The sequence below is a fragment of the Bufo gargarizans genome, chromosome 8 (assembly GCF_014858855.1).
Source record: "Bufo gargarizans isolate SCDJY-AF-19 chromosome 8, ASM1485885v1, whole genome shotgun sequence".
In the NCBI taxonomy this organism is placed as follows: Eukaryota; Metazoa; Chordata; class Amphibia; order Anura; family Bufonidae; genus Bufo; species Bufo gargarizans.
In genome coordinates this window covers 76,014,917-76,041,426 of record NC_058087.1, presented here as the reverse complement: position 1 = coordinate 76,041,426, position 26,510 = coordinate 76,014,917, and the positions used below count along the sequence as shown (strand labels likewise).

Here is a 26,510-nt window from a genome sequence, read left to right as displayed (position 1 = left end):
CGTGACGTGATCCGGCCTTTCTTTCTCCCAGTCGTCTAGCAGCACAGGGGAAATTCTCGGAAGAAGCCTCGTTGTTTGTGTAACTTCCCGCCCCGTCTTTGGCCCGTTTCCTGCCTGCCTTACATTCGGTGAGATATGTGCATGGTTCCCGGTGTAACCGGTGAGCTCGCGTGTGTCTCGGTGGAGTAGGTGTCCTTCGTTTAGGCCCGGCCCTGTGTGACTACAATGGCGGATCCATTAGTTCTTATGTTTCCTCTTCTTCTACCATAGGCTGCTGGGCTGACACACGTAGGCCTGGGATCAGTCCTCTTCCCGGTAACCTCTGGGCCTGCGGCTCCTCCCTGACTCCCGAATGTGTCTGTTCACATTGGGTTATCGGCTCAGGACGATCCTCTCCCTCTGTGTAGATGACAGGTGCTGAGCTAGTTATATCTGTAGAGAGGGGTGTACTGAGCTAGTTATGTCTGTAGAGAGGGGTGTACTGAGCTAGTTATGTCTGTAGAGAGGGGTGTACTGAGCTAGTTATGTCTGTAGAGAGGGGTGTACTGAGCTAGTTATGTCTGTAGAGAGGGGTGTACTGAGCTAGTTGTGTCTGTAGAGAGGGGTGTACTGAGCTAGTTGTGTCTGTAGAGAGGGGTGTACTGAGCTAGTTGTGTCTGTAGAGAGGGGTGTGCTGAGCTAGTTGTGTCTGTAGAGAGGGGTGTGCTGAGCTAGTTGTGTCTGTAGAGAGGGGTGTGCTGAGCTAGTTGTGTCTGTAGAGAGGGGTGTGCTGAGCTAGTTGTGTCTGTAGAGAGGGGTGTGCTGAGCTAGTTGTGTCTGTAGAGAGGGGTGTGCTGAGCTAGTTGTGTCTGTAGAGAGGGGTGTGCTGAGCTAGTTGTGTCTGTAGAGAGGGGTGTGCTGAGCTAGTTGTGTCTGTAGAGAGGGGTGTGCTGAGCTAGTTGTGTCTGTAGAGAGGGTGTGCTGAGCTAGTTGTGTCTGTAGAGAGGGGTGTGCTGAGCTAGTTGTGTCTGTAGAGAGGGGTGTGCTGAGCTAGTTGTGTCTGTAGAGAGGGGTGTGCTGAGCTAGTTGTGTCTGTAGAGAGGGGTGGGCTGAGCTAGCTGTGTCTGTAGAGAGGGGTGGGCTGAGCTAGCTGTGTCTGTAGAGAGGGGTGGGCTGAGCTAGTTGTGTCTGTAGAGAGGGGTGGGCTGAGCTAGCTGTGTCTGTAGAGAGGGGTGGGCAGAGCTAGCTGTGTCTGTAGAGAGGGGTGGGCTGAGATAGCTGTGTCTGTAGAGAGGGGTGGGCTGAGCTAGCTGTGTCTGTAGAGAGGGGTGGGCTGAGCTAGCTGTGTCTGTGGAGAGGGGTGGGCACAGCTAGCTGTGTCTGTGGAGAGGGGTGGGCACAGCTAGCTGTGTCTGTGGAGAGGGGTGGGCACAGCTAGCTGTGTCTGTGGAGAGGGGTGGGCACAGCTAGCTGTGTCTGTGGAGAGGGGTGGGCACAGCTAGCTGTGTCTGTGGAGAGGGGTGGGCACAGCTAGCTGTGTCTGTGGAGAGGGGTGGGCACAGCTAGCTGTGTCTGTGGAGAGGGGTGGGCACAGCTAGCTGTGTCTGTGGAGAGGGGTGGGCACAGCTAGCTGTGTCTGTGGAGAGGGGTGGGCACAGCTAGCTGTGTCTGTGGAGAGGGGTGGGCACAGCTAGCTGTGTCTGTGGAGAGGGGTGGGCACAGCTAGCTGTGTCTGTGGAGAGGGGTGGGCACAGCTAGCTGTGTCTGTGGAGAGGGGTGGGCACAGCTAGCTGTGTCTGTGGAGAGGGGTGGGCACAGCTAGCTGTGTCTGTGGAGAGGGGTGGGCACAGCTAGCTGTGGCTGTGGAGAGGGGTGGGCACAGCTAGCTGTGGCTGTGGAGAGGGGTGGGCACAGCTAGCTGTGGCTGTGGAGAGGGGTGGGCACAGCTAGCTGTGGCTGTGGAGAGGGGTGGGCACAGCTAGCTGTGGCTGTGGAGAGGGGTGGGCACAGCTAGCTGTGGCTGTGGAGAGGGGTGGGCACAGCTAGCTGTGGCTGTGGAGAGGGGTGGGCACAGCTAGCTGTGGCTGTGGAGAGGGGTGGGCACAGCTAGCTGTGGCTGTGGAGAGGGGTGGGCACAGCTAGCTGTGGCTGTGGAGAGGGGTGGGCACAGCTAGCTGTGGCTGTGGAGAGGGGTGGGCACAGCTAGCTGTGGCTGTGGAGAGGGGTGGGCACAGCTAGCTGTGGCTGTGGAGAGGGGTGGGCACAGCTAGCTGTGGCTGTGGAGAGGGGTGGGCACAGCTAGCTGTGGCTGTGGAGAGGGGTGGGCACAGCTAGCTGTGGCTGTGGAGAGGGGTGGGCACAGCTAGCTGTGGCTGTGGAGAGGGGTGGGCACAGCTAGCTGTGGCTGTGGAGAGGGTGGGCACAGCTAGCTGTGGCTGTGGAGAGGGGTGGGCACAGCTAGCTGTGGCTGTGGAGAGGGGTGGGCACAGCTAGCTGTGGCTGTGGAGAGGGGTGGGCACAGCTAGCAATAACTCACCCCTTCTCTACAGCTGTAACTAGCGGGGCCCACCCCTTCTCTACAGCTGTTTCTGTGGGGAGGGGTTGAGATAGTAATAGCTGTAGTGTATAGTAGGAGCTGAGCTAGTTTTATCTGTAGGGGGGTGTCTGTGTTAGAGGATGGGCTTTACACAGGGCAGTTATTGGGAATGCTTGATAATTGCCCTGTAAGTCTGTCTCAAAAGACCATTTAAAGGGGTAGTCTAATCTTGGAAATCTATATCCTATCCACAGGATCCAGCTTAAAGGGGTTGTCCAGCTCTGAAACCTATATGGGCAGCATATTTGCCTCCCTCTGCTGCTTGGTTTGTGGCTGCTTCAGTCCACTCCTGCATTTCACGTTTTGGTCTTCTGGCATGGACAGGGGTCACATGTGGTGCTGCAGCGGTGAGCTCAAACTAAGCAGCATGTGACTGGTGTGCCATTGGGGGACAGGTCACTGCTGTGGCCAGGCACTGGCTGCAGTAGCACACATGACCGCCATCAATTCCTGAAGTTGGAATGGACAGGAAAAATCACTGATGTCCAGAGAAATACTGCCTTTGTGTTTCACAGCATTGAGTAAAACCATATGGACCGCATTTAAAAATTGGGGATGAATTTAAAAATCTCGAAGCGATACTCCGATGAAATGTTTTCTTCTGTTAGTACAGAACATCTTGTAAGCTTCGTTGGTGAGTAAACTGGGCTTACTGACGTATATGTGATATTCTGTCCCAATGGACTTGGCAGAGTATTAACCGTGTATCAGAGGAATATGGCTAAAAACAAAGCAGATCATTACTTCACTCGGATGCCATCCATATTTTGTGGATCCGGGTTTTGCAGAGCGCATAATACAAACGATTGCATGCATGAGGTCTGAGTGAAAGTTGGACCTCCATACTCGGAACAAACTGGATAAAGGTGACTTGTAGTTCACCGTAGGGTAGTGTCGTCTGTAAAGCGCTACTGAATATAGTAGCGCTGTGTAAGTGCATACAATTAATAAATATGGGACAAGCATACAGATGTATCCAGGACATGGGCTACAACTGTCACATGCCTTGTGTCAAGCCACTCGTGACCAAGAGAACGTCAGAAGCATCTTTCCAGGCCTAAGGGGATAAAGGACTGGCCTGTTGCTCAGTGGTCCAAAGTCCTGTTTTCAGATGAAAGTAAATTCTGCTTTTCAAGGTCCCAGAGTCTGGAGGAAGAGTGGAGGCACACAATCCAAGTTGCTTGAGGTCCACTGTGAAGTTTCCACAGTCAGTGATGGTTTGGGGAGCCATGTCATCTGCTGGTGTTGGTCCACTGTGTTATATCAAGTCCAAAGTCAGCGCAGCCGTCTACCAGGACACTTTAGAGCACCTCATGCTTCCCTCTGCTGGCGAGCTTTATGGAGATGCTGATTTAATTTTCAAGCAGGATTTGGCACCTGCCCGCACTGCCAAAAGAACTAATACCTGGTTTAATAACCATGGTATCACTGTGCTTGATTGACCGGCAAACTCTCCTGACCTAAACCCCATAGAGAGGAAGATGAGACCCCAGACCCAACAATGGGTAAGATGGTAACTTTTGGGTTTTCGTTAGCTGTAAGCCTTAATCAACATTAAAAGAAATAAACACTTGGAATACATCTGTGTGTAATCTATAGAATGTGTCATTCCTCAGAATTGAATTACTGTTTAACTTTTTGATCTAATTTGAGATGCACCTGTGTATCAGATGATGCCAGCCATACCCTTCGGACTACAATTCACGTCTTTGTGGCTTCATTCAGCTTGTTCATGAGCCTGAAGGTCCAGTTTTCACTTTAAGGCCGCTTTCATATCAACGCTCCGTTGTATGAGCAGAACAGCGAGCCGAACTAAAACCAACGCAGCCTGATGGACCCGTTCCTCATAGAGTATAAGGTCCTTTGAGTTTCTCCTGGGGAGTTTACTGTCCATAGTCCATGCAGGATGAATTCTTGTCCAATATTTGGCATCTACAACTAGGGTCCCTAACTGAGCCCCTGATGCAGATGTGAGGTCGGCCATACATCCAGTGACCATGTAACCATCATCTATTGTGTGTAAGGGCTCTTTCACACCTGCGTTATTGTCTTCCGGCATAGAGTTCAGTTGTCGGGGCTCTATGCCGGAAGAATCCTGATCAGAATTATCCTAATGCATTCTGAATGGAGTGAAATCCGTTGAGCATGTCTTCAGGAATGGAACGTTTTTTGGCCGGAGAAAATACCGCAGCATGCTGCGCTTTTTGCTCTGGCCCCAAAAACTGAAGACTTGCCACAAGGCCGGATCCGGAATTAATGCCCATTGAAAGGCATTGATCCGGCCTTAAACTAAACGTCGTTTCGGCGCATTGCCGGATCAGACGTTTAGCTTTTTTAGAGTGGTTACCATGGCTGCCGGGACGCTAAAGTCCTGGCAGCCATGGTAAAGTGTAGCGGGGAGCAGCATACTTACCATCCGTGCGGCTCCAGAGTGACGTCAGGGCGCCCCACGCACATGGATGACGTGATTGCATGGCACGTCATCCATGCGCATGGGGCTCTCTGACGTCATTCTGGAGCGCCCCGGGAGCCGCACGGATGGTAAGTATACCGCTCCCCGCTCCTACTATGGCAACCAGGACTTTAATAGCGTCCTGGCTGCCATAGTAACACTGAAAGCATTTTGAAGACGGATCCGTCTTCAAATGCTTTCAGTACACGCCGGATCCGGACAACGCAAGTGTGAAAGAGGCCTAACGCAGCAGCAATGTGTTACTTTGTTTCAGTAATGTAATTGACAGGCAGAGATAATAGACTTGGGTCATGGTAATTTAATAGACTCTCCCTCTGATCCTTATGAATTTTTATTTATTTTCTTCCTGAGTTAATTAGTTGGGCTTCACATAAATGCAGTCAGTATTGTTTTAATCACTGCTGTGAATAAGAAATGTTTGCTATTGAAAGACGTTAAGTGGCATTTCTCTGCACAGCGCTTTAACAATTTTTTTTTTAGCCTGCTTCAACTTTTTACATAAAGCTGTAATTGCACCGCCGCTACAAAGTCGACGGTTTGCAGGTAAACATTAAAGGGCCGCGTTCTCTTCAATTATTTGATGGGGTGCCAGGAGTTGGAATACCACTGATCCAATATTGATGATCTATCAAGGGGACAGGTCATCAATATCAGAAAACCAGACAACTAGGGCTGCAGTAAACGAATATTTTTGTAATCGAGTATTCTATAGATTATATTTCTCGATTAATCGAGTAATCTAATAGGAAAAAGCTACTTAAAATAACGTACGTAATTAGACATGTATAAAGTTATTGGTTTGGAGGGATTAATAACTTTATACATGCCTAATGCCAAGGTGCTTCCATTAACCCCTCCAAACCAATAACTTTATACATGCCCATTGGGTTTGGAGGGGTTAATGGAAGCACCTTGGCATTAGGCATGTATAAAGTTATTGGTTTGAAGGGGTTAATTACTTTATACATGCCTAATGCCAAGGTGCTTCCATTAACCCCTCCAAACCCAATGGGCATGTATTATTGGTTTGAAGAGGTTAATGAAAGCACCTTGGAGGTGCCTTCATTAACCCCTCTCTAAACCAATAACTTTATACATGCCAAGGTGGTGCCTGCAGCCTCCATTAACCACTCTCTCCATCTGCCCCCTCTGGTAACTCAACCCCTCCCTCCCCAGTATTAATCATTGGTGGCAGTTTTCAGTTCCGATCGGAGCCCCAGCAGTGTAATAATTTGTTCATAATTGGAGGCCGATCCGCTTTCAATTGCACCATATTGTCAGTGAAAACGGATCTGTCCCCGTTGACTTACATTGTAAGTTAGGACGGATCCGTTTGGCTCTACATCGTCAGTCGGACATCAAAACGCTGCAACCAGCGTTTTGGTGTCCATCTCCAGAGCGGAATGGAGGCGGAACGGAGGCAAACTGATGCATTCTGAACGGATCCTTATCCATTCAGAATGCATTGGGGCTAAACTGATCAGTTTTGGGCCGCTTGTGAGAGCCTTAAAACGGACCTCGCAAGCGGACCCAGAAACTCCTGTGTGAAAGTAGCCTATGCCATAGCTATATAGATCTGTAGTCTGAATAAGGCCCCTTTTATTCCCTATGGGAATGGTTCTCACCTGAGCGATTTACAGCGCGTACGATCGCGCTGTAAAACGCCCGATGCCTCAAGAAGTACATGAGCTTCTTTGGGGCTTCTTGTCGCGCGTTCCCGTACCTAGACTTCAGTGGGAACGCGCCACAATGGGCGTTCGCTTGTCTCTATGCGCGATTGCAAACGCCCGTACAATTTTTATTTTATTTTTTTATTTTTATTGTGTGTAAAACGCATTGCACCCGCATTGAAAGAACTGAACGCAATCGCAGACAAAACTGACTGAACTTGCTTGCAAAATGGTGTAAGTTTCCCTGAACGCATCTGGACCTAATCCGTCACGCTCGTGTTAAAGAGGCTTAACTTTTTAAAGTGTGCCTGAATTCTCACAAAATTTGCATAATGGATGTGCTTCCTTGTACAATCCACAACTCCTGAAGGGACAGGTCTTTTTGGGCTTCCCTAAAGTCTTCAGTGATATTATTCCCACCCTTCAGCTGTACAGCCAGATACACTTCACTCAGAAGCAGGGAGTGTCTCCATTCTGTGGATTCTGCCAGCCTTGTACTGCTGTGACGTCCTTTCCCTTACTTCCTACTACGCTTTCAGCTCAAGCTTGCAGAACAGATGACGGAAAAATCACACTTAGGCCGTGTATCCCGGCCTGGATTCCTGCTGATGGCGGGAGCGCACAGCGTCATTGGTTGCTATGATGCTGTGCGCTCCCTGCTGCCGCTGCACTACAGTAATACTCTTATAGATCATACAAGCGTATTACTGTAGTGCGGCGGCATGAAACGCACGGAGTCATAGCAACCAATGACGCCGTGTGTTCCTGTTGTCAGGAGGAATCCAGGCCGGGAAACCACATGCATTTGGCCTTATAGAAAGGCTGGAGGCTCCTGTGAATTCAAAAGCGGTGTAGAAGCAGTTTATCAGGATCTTGGATAGCACTCACATGCCCCATTTCCTGATTTTACACACAAACTACTGTTTCTGCTTGCTGTTAGTGACTATTTACCTTTTGACTATCACTTTCTGCTAACTATTTGTCTCACTTTTACAGGGCATCTTTTTTATGAATAATCAAAAGCAACAAAAGCCAACGCTATCTGGCCAGCGTTTTAAGACCCGAAAAAGAGGTAACTTTCTCCAATCTTGGCTACACTGCACAGGGCCTGGCTCACTACTGCAGAGGTTGTGCCAATAGTAACTAATATTGAGCACACTTTAGCATACCTCTGCTCATATGTCAGAGGTCTGGAATAAGATAGAAGACACAAACAGATGATGTATCAGATGTAATGGTGAGGTCCAGTGATCTTAGAACTGACATGGCCAGTCAGAACATGCTTTACAGAAATTGGGCTGTTTAATGTTTTTGTGTTTGCTACATGTCTCTGGTTTAAAGGGAACCGGTCATCAACTTTGTGCTGACCGTACTGAAGACAGTATAAAGTACTGACAGAAATGCTGATGTCAGCGGTGTGTCACACATCAGCTAAAAGTAAGTGGTTGCCGAGAACCAGCATCATAATCATTGCAGCCCAGGCCTGGAAAAGAGTCAAATCTACCTGAGAAGAGTCAGTTATTTATAATCTCCTGCTCTCATCGCCCACCTGATGACTGACAGCCTTCTACCTAGTTTTCTCCCTAGGAGAGAACTGCCAATCAGCAGATGGGCGAGGAGAGCAGGAGATTATGAATAACTGACTCTTTTCCAGTATCGGGCTGTAATGATTATGATGCTGGTTCTCAGCAACCACTTACTTTTATCTCATAAGTGACACACCGCTGGCATCAGCATTTCTGTCACTATTTTATACTGCCCTCAGTACGGACAGCATAAAGTTGACAGGTTCCCTTTAACAAGTTTTAAAATGCTCTTCTTTTCCACCCTGTAGAGTCCAGCAAAAACTAAATGGTGTGTTTGGTTTTGTTTAACATTGGAATCCTGTGGTGATGGATGTCTGTGTGGCATCCGGTTAACGTATACATCATGTGCATGTTAAATGTGGGTCAAAAACCTGATGTGATCCAGGGGCGGACTGACAACTCGTGGGGCCCCTGTGTCCCTGCCCACCCTTAAGCCACACCCAGCCCCACCCACATATTGCGCCGCCCACATCACCTACACTTGGTACAGAATTTCTCTTCACTATGTTTCTAGGGAATTTTTCCAACAGGGCGAACAATACAAAAGTGCCCCCCACCAATCGCTTTTAAAGTGACCTTACTTTCTAATGAAGAGGAAAAAACACATTTTTAAAGAATCCAGTAACCCAAGGTAAACCCAGTGACTTACAGGCCACGTCTCCACAGATTTCAGTTTGTTCACTTTCCTTTTCTTTTGAGTTTGTTTCCAGAAGCTCATGCGCAGACGTCTTCGGCCAGGGTTGCGCAGCCCCCTTTGTCACATAGACACCAGTATTAATAAATGACACAGGGTAGATGAGGGCTGTTACAGATTTTGCATTCGGCACCAGGGAATTCAGCTGATACCTTTTTGACTCTGGCTTGTTTCTGCAGTCCACCCCCCGACCCTGAATAGCAAATAAACCCCCTATATAGCTGCCCTCTTTAACATTGCTGCCCTGTAGTGTCCACCAATGCTATGCCCGGTGCTGCCCCATGTGCCTACATCACTTTACTTTCAAACTGCTGAGAACATGATAACATAAGTTGTGAAACTTTTGTGGTCTCCTGTATCAGTGGAGGGGGACATAGAAGTACATAGACCAGTGAGGATACGGGAAGAAGTGCTGCAGGAATCGAAGCTGTATCACTACTTTTATCATTACTTTAAATCTGTTTTCAAAAATGAATTCTACACAGCTAGATAAACCCTTAACACAGAGCCCACATGAGATCCAAAAATTAATGCAGACCTGGGCCAGATCTCAAGTTTAATCCAGATTCCAGATCAGCCCCCAAATTCATACAGATCAATCCTCAAATTTATTCGGACCCCCTATAACCTCCACCTCTCTCCTTAGTACACTAAATGCAGCCCTCAGACTAGAAGAAAAAATATATATATACAGTGTATACTCTCCTCCTCCAGGCGCCGTCGCTCTTGGTTTAGCACTATGTCCTGACATCACACAGCGCCAGATCATAGTGCAGCAGTAGTGCCGACACAGTTTCTGCCCTCATACACTGAGCACCCCCATCCTCCACACAGCATCTCCAGCACATGTACATTATGGTTTGTACTCACTGAAGGAAGTTCCTCACAGGTCAGAGCTGCCTGACTCCTCTCCAGATAAGCTGCTCCTCCTTATGCCGCTCCACACAGCCCTCAGTGCCTTGTCCTCTTCTCACACAGGCCCTGCCTCCTTGCCTGACACGCTCCCACAGGTCCTTCCTCCTCTGTCCCAAAAAATACTGCAGCCATAGCGAAAAGGACCAGTGGTGAGTGCAGCTAGTGCTTGGAGCGCTGTACTTGCTGTTCCTTCAGTCTCCTCTGTGCGGTGACAGCCCTGGCCTGGCTCTAGAAACGGCCCTGCTGGCAACCAATAAAGGGTACCAGGAGCCTCTCACAGGGCCCCCTAGTGGCCACGGGCCCTCAGTCCGTGCCCGTATGGTCAGTCCGCCCCTGATGTGAACAGTCTTACAGCCATAGCTTATCATAGTGGTCAGTAGAAATGAACTATCTATACAGCTCACATGCTGTGGTCACGGATGCACGGAGGATGGGTGGAAAAGTGACGAACATGAGTCAACGGAGAATCTCCAGACTTTATTGTGCGACTTTAAAACCAAACAGGGAACATACAATAGTGACCCTTACCTATGGTAAAACATCAAATTTTTCAGTAGGATTTTAAACAGTTGCACTTGTTGCTCATAGAGGCCCCTTTGATACTGTTCACATGGCCCAGTGGATGCTAAATAGCTGCATTTGTTGCCCTGTCGGTAAACCAACTGTCACTGTTCACATGGAGCAGCAATTAGTTACTAGAGAATTGCACTGTTACTCAGTCACTGAGCCAACTGTCACTAGTCACACATGGCGCAGTAATCTGTTAATGCAAAGTTACTGATCCCTCAACCATTGAACCAACCAGGTCGCTATTCACATGGCGCAGTAATTGATAAGCAGTTGTGCATGTTGCAGTATAAAAATGTAAGTTGTGGCCTTTGTCAATCTTTTTCTAGCTTGGTTTTTAATGATTTTTTTTATTTTTTTCTAATGTAGATGAAAAGGAGAGGTTTGACCCTACTCAATTTCAAGACTGCATTATTCAAGGCTTAAACGAAACTGGCAACGATTTGGAAGCAGTAGCAAAGTTTCTTGATGCTTCAGGAGCAAAGCTCGACTACCGCCGCTATGCTGAGACCCTCTTTGACATCCTGGTGGCCGGTGGGATGCTGGGTATGTCGGCTTATATAAAACCATTTATAGTTTGACATAAAGTCCACAGCTATAGTTTGGTGTCTAGCACTGCAGGAATAACTGAGCATTGGATGTTTGTTTTTAGCACCAGGTGGTACTTTGGCCGATGACGTGATCCGTACCAATGTCTGTGTGTTTACTGCACAAGAAGATCTAGAGACCATGCAAGCATTTGCTCAGGTCTGTAGCTAACTTTAAAGACACTTGTAAGGCCTCTTTCACACAAGCGAGTTTTCAATCTGATGTGATGCATGAAGCAAACACACAGCATCAGGACTGAATCCTGACCTGTGGGTCATTGGGTCTGTGCACGCAAGCGTTTCATGCATCGTTTCTGCCTTCAGGGAAAAAATTCATGTTCTATATTATGTGTTTTTCATGCAACTCTGGTTCCATAGAAGTGAATGAGGCTCCAGTGAAAAACGGAAGGCATCCAGGTACAATAAGTTTTTCACTGATGGTTGCTGGGATATTGTTCCATGAAAAACACATCAAAAACTGATTGCACCCGCACAGAAAATCTGAAATGCTGAACTCAAACGCAGACAAAACTGACTGAACTTGCATGTAAAACAGTTTTTTTTTTCTTTTTCCTGAATAGACCCTGAGAGAATCCGTAACACTTGTGTGAAAGAAGCTTAAGGCTTTGTTTTTGGAAGCATGGTTCTGAACAATTTTTCTGTATCCTCTAACGTAGGTTTTTAACAAGCTAATCAGACGTTATAAATACCTGGAGAAAGGCTTTGAAGACGAGGTCAAGAAGGTATAAACCATAGATCACATTAGGCCCCAAGTACACATTAGATATCTGCTGGCATACTATCTGAGGGCTCCAAATATACTGCTGTCCATGTTCTCCACGAGAATATGTATACATTTATTTTAATGTGTTCACACATCCCTTTTTTTTTTTTTTTTTTTTTTTTTTTTTTTTTTTTCACGGATTGTGGGTCAGTCAAAAACTAAGGAAGAATGCACTGCTTTGTGGTCCCTGGTGCGGACCAAACGTGCCAATTGGAGTCTGTGGGTCCAATGGAATCTATGTTCTGCCAGTGCTTTTCATGCTCTCTAGGAGATGCCCTGGAAATCCCCTTTTCAGCTTAGCAGTGGAATATGGAGGACAAAAAACTGACACTGTCTTGTCACTGGTGTCGTGAAAGCCTAATGTGTATGTTCTCTTGACTCTCCCTAATGGCTGAGTCGAGGGGCATTATGATTGGGTATGTTGCATTAATTTGCACAATGCTTTTGCTAATGGGCAAACAAGGGTCCTCCAGAGGAATCTGGCAGTGGCTTTCTCCCCATTCACTACATGTGCATCCTCGGCTGAGCTTGCATATGTGTGGGATGATTTGGCGATATGGCTTTGGGATAAACGATGGTTCAGCCAACAGCTATGTAATATGGCCAGCTTTAGTCACATGTCTTAAGCTGACAATCACTCTAATGGCATGTTTTACAAAAAAATAACAAATCACAATAATGCAGCAACACAATAGATGCAAACATATATGGACTAAGCCCTCATTCTGATATGATGTATTGGCAGAGAGTCTCAGATTTTATTTTGATTAAAACACATCTGTGCCTGCCTACCCGCGCCAAGGTGGTCTGTCAGGCAGGTCCTACTGTAAGGGCTCTTTCACACAAGCGAGTCCCGTGCATGGAATCTGCTGTGTGAAAGAGTGCTAAGCCCCGTTCCAGACAGCAGACACGGAGCATTAACATGATTGATAATGCTCTTTGCCTCTGACCTCTTTACTACAAAATCGGTGACTATTTTATCTCGCTGTGATTTTGTAGTAAAAAGATCAGAGAGGCAAATGGCATTATCAATCGTGTGAAAGAACCCTAAACCTGCTTGACTGAGACCACCTTGGCACTGGTAGGCGGGCACAGTTGTTTTTATCAAAATATATTGGCAGTCAGATTTTATCATATCAGAATGAGGGCGTAGTCCATATGTTTTGCTTCTAGTGTCGTTTTTATTTTATGTAGCCTTGTACTTCCCCATTTTCATTTATTACATTGTGCAGGATGTTTTGTATCTGATTTTTGATTAGCATGTTATATGATCCCTGAACCACACCTATCTGAAAATCTTGTTTTGTAGCTGTTGCTGTTTCTGAAAGGTTTTTCAGAGTCTGAGAGGAATAAGCTGGCCATGCTCACTGGTATACTTCTGGCCAACGGGAATCTTTCTGCATCCATTCTCAACAGTCTCTACAATGAGAACTTGGTTAAAGAAGGTAGGAATTATCAGGAATACTGAAACTATGAGGGTGGTTTAGTTTACCTAGCGTTGCATGTGCATAGATGAGCCTTGGTGTGGTACGTAAATGTTACAATTTGGCATGTACCCCCCCCCCCCCCCCCCTTTATATATATTTTGGGATGTCATATTTTCATGCCACAAGTTGCTAGTTTTCGCATACATTGGCCATCCCAGAGTGTATTAATATTGTAGCAGTACCGTATCCAACACCTATACATACTCAGTAAGTAACTTATATATTTTATTATTGGCAGGTGTGTCAGCAGCATTTGCAGTAAAACTATTTAAATCATGGATCAATGAAAAAGATATCAACGCAGTAGCTGGCAGCCTTCGTAAAGTTAACATGGACAACAGACTTATGGTAAGATTCTATTTTTTTGCATGCACCTTTTATTTGGTCCTTTCATGTCCTGTTTAACACACAAAGATGCAACGTAAGGGCACATGGTTGTATTTCAGTTCATGGCATGAGCTGTATTTTTAGTGCCAAGGGCTGGATGTACTAGAAACTTGTCATCTGCAGTGTCTTATGGTGTTTGCAATTTCTACCATCAATAGGAGGCATAATGCTTCTACTGTTAACATCCATTTTCTCTTCAGGAACTTTTCCCTGCAAACAAGCAGAGTTTAGAACACTTTACAAAATATTTCACTGATGCGGGACTGAAGGAGCTTGCAGAATATGTGAAGAATCAACAGACAATTGGTGCTCGCAAGGAGCTTCAGAAAGAACTACAAGAGATGATTTCCAAAGGAGAGCCTCTTAAAGAGGTAATCAAAGATTCTTGCATTTTAACTGTTTGTGTATGCAGTATAGCTAACCATATACTCTTACGCTATAGATAAGTATTTACGTAAAAGAAGAAATGAAGAAAAACATCTCTGAGCAAACCGTGATTGGGATCCTGTGGTCAAGTGTAATGAGCTGTGTAGAATGGAATAAAAAAGAGGAGCTGGTTACAGAGCAAGCCATCAAACACTTGAAGGTAATCATCCAAGTAGACTCTATAATCCTTTTACATTGATCTACTTGTACAGCGCTGCAGGCAATGCTGTAACCCAACTGAGTCTTAAAGGGGTTTTCCAGGCTCCTGACATTGATGATCCATCCGCATGATAAATCATTAATTTCTCGCCCGTATTCATTGGGGGACACAGGAACCGTGGGTATAGCTATGTCCTCTAGGACAGTGTTTCCCAACCAGTGTGCCTCCAGCTGTTGCAAGACTACAACTAGGCGAGTGGTCTCTGCACCCTGATGTGTTTGAGCCCATTTGCCTCCGTTGGGGTCGTCCAGGCGTGGATCTCATGGCCTCCAGATTCAACCACAAGTTCCCCCACCTTCCTGTCCAGGTCCAAGGACCCGAGGGCGTACGGCGCCGACGCGCTCGTTCTTCCATGGATGGAATTCTCCCTCCTATACATTTTTCCGCCCCTCCCTCTTCTGCCACGGGTTCTCCGAAAAATCGCGGAAGAGGGCATGCCTACAGTTCTGATAGCCCCGGATTGGCCTCGCCGGCCTTGGTACGCTGACCTAATGCTGCTCCTGGGAGACGCGCCTTGGCCGCTGCCTCTAAGAGAAGACCTCTCTCAAGGGCCGATCTTCCACCAGCATTTAGGGTCGCTACATTTAACGGCATGACTATTGAGACCGCAGTTTTAACGCAATGGGGGTTTTCTGCATATGTGGTTTGCACCATGATCCGCGCACAAAAGCAGCCTCGTCCAGGGTTTTTGCGAGACCCTGGATGTTCATCCTCTTCGTGTTTCCCCCCCCCCTTCCCACGGTCTTGTCCTTCTTGCAGTCTGATCTGGGTCTCAGCTCGTTAAAGGGTCAGGTCTCGGTGCTTTCCATCCTTTTCCAGTGTCCTCTGCCCCCTCAGTCCTGTCAAGACTTTTACCCAGGGAGTCGCTCACTCGGTTCCCTTTTCGCTCTCCCATTCCACCCTAGCACCTTAATGTTGTGCTTGTGGCTCTCCAGTCTACCCCTTTGAGCCCTTGCAGAAGGTTTCTCTTTGCCTTTTGTCCTGCAAGGTCACTTTCCTTGTGGCAATCACGTCCCTTTGACGGGTGTCTGAATTGGCGACACTTTCTTGCACGGAACCCCTTTTGTTCTTCCACCAGGATAAGGCTGTTCTCCGTCCGGTTCCTGGCTTCCTTCCGAAGGTGGTATCTGCTTTTCACCTCAATGAGGACATCGTCCTCCCTTCCCTTTTGTCCGTCCCCTTCTCATCCTTGAGAATGGGAGCTTCACCGCCTGGATGTTGTTCGGACCCTGAGGATTTACCTGGAAGTCCCTGGTCCTTTTCGGCGCACGGACCCTCTTTGGGTCTGCGCAAGGGGTTGGCGGCGTCCAGAGTGGGTGTCGCCTGCTTTATCAAGATGGCTATTGCTGAAGCTTACCACGCCAAGGGCAAGGAGACGCCCTTTGGTATTACCGCTCATTCTACCAGAGCGGTCGGTGCCTCTTGGGCTCAGAGGCATCGGGCTTTGGCTGAACTGTGTAAGGCAGCCACCTGGTCTTCCTTGCACACTTTCACCAAGTTCTACAGGGTGAACACCTATGCATCGGCGGATGCTGCTTTGGGTCGCCTGGTCTTGCAGGTGGCGGTTTCTTGATGCCAGGGGTGCTGGGAGTTTGACCTCCACCGACCTGATATTTATGACTTCTATTGAGGGTAGATCATCAATATAAATAATATATAAATTTGTTTGTATCAGCAATGCAGATGTTGGAAAAAATAGACCTTTGATAACTTTTTTTTTTTTTTTTTTTTTTTTTTAGCAATACAGCCCTCTCCTTGCTGCCTTTACTACACAAGGTCAGTCCGAGCTGACTTTGCTGCTGAAAATTCAGGAGTACTGTTATGACAACATTCACTTCATGAAATCCTTCCAGAAAATTGTGGTGCTTTTTTACAAAGGTAAGTTTAATGGTGTTTCTCTCTCTCCCCCCCCCCCCCCCCTTAAATCACCCTTTCCCATAAACTGGTATACCTCCTTGTCCCCCCACTCCACTCCCAACTGATGCAATTTGTTGCCCTAAGTTGATTCCAGGAAAACTTATAGTCCTCACAATAGAGGTGTCTCCGCATGGGCAAATAATGAGAGAAGAGAGGCGTATTGTACATTTTCTTTTCTAAGGATTTTAGGAATTGCGCCTGGTCAGTGTACCAAGTCCCGAGTGTGACTGAAAGTATAAGCTGAACATTATCTGGATACTTTTAATGGTCCCAGATCTTTCTGGGATAGGGCCAACAACTCTCATTTTGACGCTCAATCTATACCCTGAATAGGACCCGAAGTGGTTTAGTGCATGAAATATCTGCTCTACATGTTTTTTAGGGTTAGCTATGAATAGCATTATATCGTCTGCGAACAGCGCGACCTTTAGTTGTCTAGTGCCTATCCCTTCATAAAGATCAGAGTGGCACAAGAACCTAGCTAATGGCTCTATGGAAAAATTAAATAAAAGGGGTGATAAGGGGCACCCCTGGCGTGTCACCGTTTGGATAAAAATCCCGGAGTATAGATCCGTGCCCTAGGAAGCCTGTACAATTGTGAAAGGAAAACCCTAAAAGTCCCTGTGAATCCAATACTGCCTCCAGCCATGCCCACCTCACATTGTCAAAAGCTTTCTCTGCATCCAAGGTGAGCATGGCTGGAGCCTCCCCTGGCCGTGGTTGGTGGCAGACCCTATCCAGCACCTTTAATACAGTACAGATGTTGGTTACCGCTGAACAACCCTGCACAAACCCCACCTGCTCTTTACAGTGATGGTAGTATGGTCGCCAAATGATCTATGATCTTCGAAAGTATCTTGGTGTCTACATTAATGAGCGAAATTGGCCTGTATGAACCTGGTAATAAGGGGTCTTTTCCCGGCTTGGGAAGTAATTTGATATAGGAGACATTCTCCTTATCAGGAGACGCTTTGCCGATTAGTACGTCATTATACCATTTTAATAGGACCGGGGATACCTGGCCTAACAATGCCTTATAATATTCCCCGGGATAACCATCTGGGCCGGGCGCTTTAGCATTTCCTAATTTTTTAATGACTGACTGAAGTTCTTCCAGACTAACCTCCCCATTAAGATATTGTAATTGTTCAGTGTTAAGACGGAGTAGTTTGACCTTTTCCAAGAGGGAATCCTGTAAGATCAGGCCTAGTATCATCCTGGTATAATTTCTCATAAAAATCTCCTAACATTGAATTTATATTAGAAGGGTCAGTGGTGACCTGCCCTTTTTCTTCCTTAAGTCCAGATATGAACTGAGGGGCTCGTCTGCCTTTTGCCAGATTAGCCATAAGGCGTCCAGATTTGTTTCCAAATTTATGTAATGTTGCTGTGAGATTCGTATTATTTAGCAACTCCCTATCTTTCTCACTAGCCTCAAAAGCTCCCCTGGTATCTATCCACCTTTTTTATTCTCAGCGGTGGGGTTTTTCATATATTCCTGGCATGAGCTTCTTACTAACAGGCTAGTTGGCTCAGGTCGTGTTTGAGTTTGCTTTCGTAGTCCAAAAACATAACTCGTGATCTTCCCCCGGATGACCACTTTAGTTAGAGGCATTCCACAACAGTTCAGGTGAGTCTATGTGCTCCTTATTGTCCCCCATGTACTCCTCCCACCATGCTATTAATTTGTTGATAAAGTCTTCACTCGCCGTCAAATTTGAAGGGAATCTCCACAAATAGGCAGGTCCCTTGGGGTATGTATCCCTTACCTGTATCCAAAGTGGGGAGTGATCTGATATCACCTAGTCGCCAATATCAACCTTTTCCATCCTTCTCATTAAATTGGTGCTGGTCAATATGTAGTCGATACGCATCCAGGAGTCCTGTGGGTGAGAATAGGAGTAGGATCTTTCGTCAGGATGCAATTGGCGCCATGGATCCACCAAGACCACCCCCTCCATCAGCCTCTTTAATGCTCTGTCATGTTTGCTTGTAGCTGCCCTTGGGGAGTTGCCTCGCTGCCTATCTTCCACATCTCTCACCACAGAATTGAAGCCCCCCCCCACTATTTTATTCGCGCAGGGGTCGGACAATAGTTTCGTTTCTAGATCCTTAAAGAAACTCTCGTTATTTTTGTTGGGGCCATATACATTGTAAACACTGTAATGGGTATCTTGAACTACAATCTGGATTTGGATCAACCGTCCCCCTCCATCAGATGATGATCCCAGGACCTGACAATTTAAGTTTTTGTTAATTAGGATCAGCACCCCAGCCTTCTTGGCAACCAAAGCCGACCCATACACTTTCCCTACCCACAATTTATTCATTCTTACAAAATCACCCTCTGCAAGGTGTCTCCTGAAGTAGCGCTATATCCGGATTGGCCCTCTTCAAGTGACGTAGCACCATCCATCTCTTGTGGGGGGACCTCAGGCCCTTCACATTCCAGGATATGACCTTCATGTTCCTGTTTCCCTAAGAGATGCCTGATATAGATTGAGGAAGCTGTATATCCTTTTCACACACTCGAGTAGAATATACTTCCAGCAACTGTAATAACCCCCCCCCCCCCCTTTCAAATAAGAACTTTGGAACGTTGACAGTCAACAGCGACTGTTAATATACCCCTACTCTTCAACACAATTTTCTTTGTTATTGGGGCTTCCTTTTTTGTGAGCTGCCAGGACCCTCCCACCCTTCACCTCCTATGTCCTGCCCTACTACTACAACATGTTCCGTTGCCTGCTGGATGGTGCAAGCGACCTGCTTAACACAAGTAAATGCAAAGAACTACACACATTAACACCAGTAAAGATAACTTTGCACTTATCCACAACGCCGATCGTAAGAACCTCCCTTGCCAATGGGAGAACATTATAGTGCAGTTAACAACATCAAATGAGGTTTGAGTCCTTAACTGACGCGAGACATACGACCCTCTTCCAGGGGGTTGCTCTCCGCCTCTGCGGCTTTGTTCCCTCTGAGGAAGGCATTTCCCGTCCGGGCTGCTTGTTCTCTCCCTCTGCTTGGGTTTAATGATGTCCCGATCAGCCAGGTCGCGCATGTCCTTCGGCGGCCAATAGATCCTGCAGCGACTCTGCCGCTGCAGAAGGGTCGCAGAATACGGCGGTAGTTCCATCCAGCATGGACGCTCAAGGTGGCCGGATACTGCAGCTGAAACTTGATTTGTCAACGAAACAGGGCCGAGCATAAGCCACTAAACTCCCTCCTTTTGTTTTGCAACTTGGGCGGAATAATCTGCAAATAGCAGGATGACTTGTCCCTTAATCTTCAAGGGTCCTCTCCTAGCTCTGTGGATCGCCTCCTTGTCACCATAGTCCAGATACCGCATGATGACTGGACGGGGTCTCTGCGGTGGGTCTCTGACGCCTTGGTTAGGTGAACTATGTGGGTCTGGCAGTGGTCCAACCTGATGTGCCCATTCCACTTTGTTTTCCATCTAGCCCCAGGGCCCGTGGTAAGTCTATTTCGCACATCTCTTTAAGGGCCTGCCGTCTTGGGTAGGCCCAGGAGTCTCAAATTATTTCGCCTGGAACGGTTCTCTAATTCCTCAAGACGGTCTCTCAAGATGATGGTATGTTTCTGTAACTCCTGAATGGCCAGGCTGGATTTGGAGTTCTCCTCTTCTAGTGAGGTACACCGCTGCTCTAAGCACGTGTCATGTTGCGCCACAGTCTCATGTAGCTTCTGTAGGGACATCGCCAGTGTGTTAGTGTCTCTTTGATGTCTGGTGCCCGGTGTCTGGCTACTTCTATGGCCAAGGATTTATAACTTATTTTGGCCATGTCCGATGAGTCCTTCGGGCTGCGAGTTTGTTAGGGCGTCTGACACTTTCCACAGCACTCGGAGGGGACGCAGGGTCCGAGCCCTCCATCTTGCCTAGCATGCTGGTGTCTGCTTGTGCAGCGCCGCTCCATACCTGTTTTCTGCCGCTCCGGAGCAGGCATCTGTCCATGGGCCTCATGCCAGGACGTTCTGTAGGGGTTAGGGTCACTATCCCGTCCCTCGTAATGCCGGTATGTAGTGTACGGAGCTCGTTATAGGTGAGGGATGGTCAGAGCTCACTTACTCCGCGTCCTCCATCTCAGCGCCGGAACCGAAAGTCTTTTTTTTTTTATTTTATGCTACCTAATGTACTCTAGAGGACTTGATGTTATTAACAAAATGGCCTCACAATACCTCACTACTTGATTTTCTGTCAGTAGCCTACAATGAAATACAATCTTCTGTTTATGGACAGTAGGCACCAAATACAGCTGCTCATGTACCTCCTGAACTTGATATGAGAACAGAGTGCCATTTTTGCTAAAGTTTTCACTGGCGCTAGTTCCTTTTAACTTAAAGGGTAACTGTCATTATTTTTATTTACTAGTTTATTAGAGCTAGGCATGTATACCTGAGTTTGTCAATGATTGTCGAAAGATCTGTAATTGCCTTATAATAGCTTTCATTAATATCCTCTGTCCCTTTCCACTGCTCCCTTTTAAAAGGCCGTTGCTAAGGCTTGTCTGTCTTCCTTTTTAGTATAAACGGAAGACAGAGGGGCGGTCCCTCACACTGAAGCCTAAAGCAGGCATGCAGAGTGAGGAGGCGTGTCTCTCAGTAATCAAATCTGATTGGCTGTCAGGGAGCTGCTGGCTACATCAAGTGTGTATGGGAAGTTGGGCAAAGCAGTTTTAGCCTCAGAACTGGCAGGAGCCATCTTGAGAAGGTCCTCTTATTGTAAATGTTTAAACAGCCATAACGAAAGGAAAACAGTGGTTTGTGAAGAAACCAAAGATTGATTTATGCATAATGCTGCTGCAGCAGTACTTAAGCGCAGGGTTAAAAAAATTTTTTTTTATCAGAATGTGCTGGTTGGCTTTAAACTATTCAGACACCTAAAGAGGTGTGTAGTGCCGATTGTTCTGTTTATGGAGTGTCTTCTGTTCTGAGCGCTGAACACGACTGTTTAACATATGTTTCCAACCTGGCCCTTCCCACTACTCCAGCCCCTATGGACATGTGCCCTAACTATCATTGCCCATCACCCTGCTGATCTGACTGTCTACACACAATTGTCTTGAGCGCTCAGTAGAACTGAAGACTTTCCTTAGCCATGCTCAGAGCTTTGCTAGTAAGACTTTACACCCTGGTTTCTAGTATGAAAACAAGCTTACCTTATCGTATGTTACAAAAAATGCTTCACGTCACTGTCCCTGCACGAAAGTGTAAATGTAATTTATCTTTAAAGAGTATTCACCCATTGTTAATCTGTCTTCCTTTTTTAGCTGAAGTTCTAAGTGAAGAGCCCATTCTGAAGTGGTACAAAGATGCACATATTGCAAAAGGAAAAAGTGTATTTCTGGAGCAGATGAAAAAATTTGTTGAATGGCTCAAGAATGCCGAAGAAGGTATTTCTTTATTTTATTCTTTACCTGAAAATTTGGAGGAAACCAATTGTTGGCGTGCTAAAAGGCAATATGGTGCTTAGAGGACATTTTCAATTGGATAGCTCTAATCTAATTATACTACTTATTATATTGCGTCCCCCAGTGATGTCTTGATATTTTTTTTATTTTTTTTAAAGAACCCCCTGTTCGTCCGCTGTGGTCCAGTATCTTTTGGCACCTCATTTGCTAATGAGGCGACTTAGTTATAGTAGGCATGGACTTGAAGTTCTCCTAGGCGTTGTTATCTTCTCGCGAGAACTTGAGCTCCTTCTCCCTGGCTAAGAGTGGGGAACTCTGATTGGATGTGCTTGCAGCCAGGGAGAAGATGAGGAGAACTTCAAGTCCACGCCTAGTATAACAAAGTTGCCTCATTAGCATATGAGGGGCTAAAAGAAATGGGGACTACAGCGGATGAACAGGGGGTTCTTTAGAGAGGGGGGGGGGGGGGAACTGCCAAGAAATCACTGGAGGTAGTATAAGGTAGTATGATTAGATTATAGATATCCAGGTGAAAGGTCCTCTTTAAGTGCTCTAGGCATTCTATACAGGTCCTTCTAAAAAAATTAGCATATTGTGATAAAGTTCATTATTTTCTGTAATGTACTGATAAACATTAGACTTTCATATATTTTAGATTCATTACACACCAACTGAAGTAGTTCAAGCCTTTTATTGTTTTAATATTGATGATTTTGGCATACAGCTCATGAAAACCCCAAATTCCTATCTCAAAAAATTAGCATATCATGAAAAGGTTCTCTAAACGAGCTATTAACCTAATCATCTGAATCAACTAATTAACTCTAAACACCTGCAAAAGATTCCTGAGGCTTTTAAAAACTCCCAGCCTGGTTCATTACTCAAAACCGCAATCATGGGTAAGACTGCCGACCTGACTGCTGTCCAGAAGGCCATCATTGACACCCTCAAGCAAGAGGGTAAGACACAGAAAGAAATTTCTGAACGAATAGGCTGTTCCCAGAGTGCTGTATCAAGGCACCTCAGTGGGAAGTCTATGGGAAGGAAAAAGTGTGGCAGAAAACGCTGCACAACGAGAAGAGGTGACCGGACCCTGAGAAGGACCGATTCCAGACCTTGGGGGACCTGCGGAAGCAGTGGACTGAGTCTGGAGTAGAAACATCCAGAGCCACCGTGTACAGGCGTGTGCAGGAAATGGGCTACAGGTGCCGCATTCCCCAGGTCAAGCCACTTTTGAACCAGAAACAGCGGCAGAAGCGCCTGACCTGGGCTACAGAGAAGCAGCACTGGACTGTTGCATGTCATTCGGAAATCAAGGTGCCAGAGTCTGGAGGAAGACTGGGGAGAGGGAAATGCCAAAATGCCTGAAGTCCAGTGTCAAGTACCCACAGTCAGTGATGGTCTGGGGTGCCATGTCAGCTGCTGGTGTTGGTCCACTGTGTTTTATCAAAGGCAGGGTCAATGCAGCTAGCTATCAGGAGATTTTGGAGCACTTCATGCTTCCATCTGCTGAAAAGCTTTATGGAGATGAAGATTTAATTTTTCAGCACGACCTGGCACCTGCTCACAGTGCCAAAAACCACTGGTAAATGGTTTACTGACCATGGTATTACTGTGCTCAATTGGCCTGCCAACTCTCCTGACCTGAACCCCATATAGAATCTGTGGGATATTGGGAAGAGAAAGTTGAGACGCAAGACCCAACACTCTGGATGAGCTTAAGGCCGCTATCGAAGCATCCTGGGCCTCCATAACCTCAGCAGTGCCACAGGCTGATTGCCTCCATGCCACGCCGCATTGAAGCAGTCATTTCTGCAAAAGGATTCCCAACCAAGTATTGAGTGCATAACTGAACATAATTATTTGAAGGTTGACCTTTTTTTGTATTAAAAACACTTCTTTTATTGGTCAGATGAAATATGCTAATTTTTTGAGATGGGAAATTTGGGTTTTCATGAGCTGTATGCCAAAATCATCAATATTAAAACAATAAAAGGCTTGAACTACTTCAGTTGGTGTGTAATGAATCTAAAATATATGAAAGTCTAATGTTTATCAGTACATTACAGAAAATAATGAACTTTATCACAATATGCTAATTTTTTTAGAAGGACCTGTATAGTATATTTGGCTACTCACAGTGAAGTCCTCAGAGCTTGGTTTGCTCCCATTTCCATCCCCCTCTCCTAAACAGTCTTAAGCTGTTCTACCACCAGAATCAAAGCTGAACTTTCATTTGGTGTAAGTCAGTTTAGAAGATTGTTGTAGTGGACTAAAAGCTGGAGACCCAAACCTTCAAGCTGTCGGATTTCCCTGAAATACATTCTACAGCTTTATACGTAAAATATTGTAACAAACAGAAATGGGACTGCAGATTCCTCCCCACCCCAGCTAGAAAAGTATGTATGTAGAAACACCAGTAAATGCTGGCATTTAAAAATAAATAAATAAAATCTATTGGACAAAAATGCCATAGCATGTGATTTAGGCCCCTTTCAGACGAGTGAGTTCCATGCTTTGGCAGGAGAGAATTTTTAGCTCTGGTTAAGAAGGCCCTCTTATGTTTGAAATATGCATAGTCTCCTGGCGTCCTGTCCATATGCATAAAGCCTCAGCGTCTGTGTTTCGGTCAGTGATTGAGTAGGGATGAGCAAATCTACTTCAGATGAAACATCCGCAGTCGATTTTTGCATAACACTTTGCAGAGTATTAGAATGTATTTGCTCCGATGAGCCGAATTTACTGCTTTGCGAACTCAAGTTCAGGAAAACATATTTTTTACAGTACAAATTTATGAAGGTATTACGTGAAGTCTCGCTTCGCGAAGCAATTACTTTGGCTCATCGGGGCCAATACAGTCTAGCGCTGTACAGAGTGCCTGCTCTGTTCAGTATTAGAACTAAGTTTTATGCAAATCGAATCACTCATCCCTATTTGAGCCAAAACCAGGATTGGAGCCTCCACCAACATGAGTTTTAATGGAAAGATCTGCACCTGTTCTGTGTTTGGAGCCGCACCCGGTTTTGGCACACTAACGTGTGACTGAGTCATAATAGTAAGGGCTGTTTCACGCGAGCGGATGCCGTGTGTGGCAGCCGCTCCGTGAAAGAGTGCCAAAACCCAATGCGGACTGTAGTGAGATAAAGTTGTCATTGTGATTTCGTAGTAAAGAGATCACAGAGGCACGGAGCATTATCAATCATGTTACTGCTCCGTGTCTCTGCTGTCTGCATCAGGTTTTGGCTGTCATTCACGCAGCAGATGCCACACACTGCATCCGCTCGTGTGAAACGGCCCTAAGGCTGGGTTCAGACCTGAGCGTTCTGAAACGAGCGCTCTGTATGCGCGATTGTACGGGCGTTTACAATCGCGCATACAGAGACAGGCGTGCACACATTGTCGCGCGTTCCCGAATATCTATGTGTGGGAACGCGCGACAAACGCCCAAAAAAAAGCTCAAGCACTTGTTTGAGCGTCGGGCGTTTTACAGCGCGATCGTACGCGCTGTAAAACGCACAGGTGAGAACCATTCCCATAGGGAATCATTGGTTCTTGCCTGTTGTGCGTTTTACAGCGCGTAGGAACGCGCTGTAAAACGCTCAGGTGTGAACCCAGCCTAAGGGTTTGGCCACGTAGATTTTCTGCAGCAGATTTGCATGTGGGGAAAACCTACAGCAGCACAGTGAATAAAATTTACAATGAGTCATCCACACACTGCAGCAATATTCTGCCACAATATCCACACAACTTGATGCAGTGCAGATGTTAAAGCATCAGAATGTTAATGTTGCAGAGGTTGAAATCTAAAACCTGCTCTGGACCACTCCATGTGGGCAACATGTATGGAATTGGCTGCTCATAGGCCCTTGGCCATCTTTGTAAAACTCCTTACTGTAGCTGTCCATAGAGATTCATCATTTCCAGGTGCAACATGCTTTATGTAAAGCATTATTTCCAGTTTATGGGTAAAAATAATAACTTTTTTTTTTTACTAGTTTCCTCCAAGGTCATTTTGTTTTTCCCTACAGTGGGAACCCTTTATTTCCCTGTATAATGTTTAGATGAGACTGACTGTAGCCAAGGATATATGCAAGGCAAACTGCTGGCTCATTAAAGTCTGCACTTGTATGAGCCACTGTCAGTGGTCAAAATATTGCTCCATGTACAGTTTCAAATTTGACAATTGGTACAAATCTCTAATTGCACAACTGGTGGCAACATTAGGCATGTCTACAAATGTGAGATAGAAAGGACTGTGCAGAATAGAGTTCAGTTTTGGTTTTTATTAAATGTGGTTTGTTTCTTGGTCAATTTTTAGAACTAAATTTTATTTATTTATTTTTTGCTTTTTTTTTTTTGCAGAGTCGGAGTCTGAAAATGAAGAGGGTGACTAAGTGTCAGAGCAAACACAGGAGCTGTAGATAAAAAAATAAAAAAAAAATCTCATGTTCAATTATGTGTCTTTCTGGTTATTACATCCTACCTCCTGTATCAAGCATGATATAAGGGCTTTCATCACTCACATTTATTTCCCCCCTTTTTTTTGGTCAACATGTTTTTAGTTTTAATAACCATGTTTTAAATAGCAATGCTATGAATCCATGACTCAAATTTTGTTACCCTCTACCTCCTGTATTTTCTACTGTAATAATGTAATTTAAGGCCTTTCAAAATTTAACAATTCGTTTTATCCCCTGGTTTTCTATTAAATAAAGTTTTAAAATGGCTCTGATTTGGTATATTTGTTATGGAAACTATTTGCAAATTAAATGCCATATTCGACGACA

At 46.0% G+C, this 26,510-nt stretch overlaps 1 protein-coding gene across 1 annotated transcript; it reads left to right on the top strand.

Annotated features, from left to right (window-relative positions):
* Positions 1–26,510, top strand: BZW1 (basic leucine zipper and W2 domains 1). The gene is made up of 12 exons (XM_044303582.1): positions 1–128; positions 7,715–7,790; positions 10,850–11,026; positions 11,133–11,227; positions 11,745–11,810; positions 13,161–13,296; positions 13,577–13,686; positions 13,926–14,096; positions 14,168–14,311; positions 16,111–16,249; positions 21,583–21,705; positions 26,086–26,510. Exons 2-12 carry the CDS (start codon positions 7,727–7,729, stop codon positions 26,115–26,117), a joined length of 1,257 nt encoding a protein of 418 aa, XP_044159517.1. The 5' UTR covers positions 1–128; positions 7,715–7,726; the 3' UTR covers positions 26,118–26,510.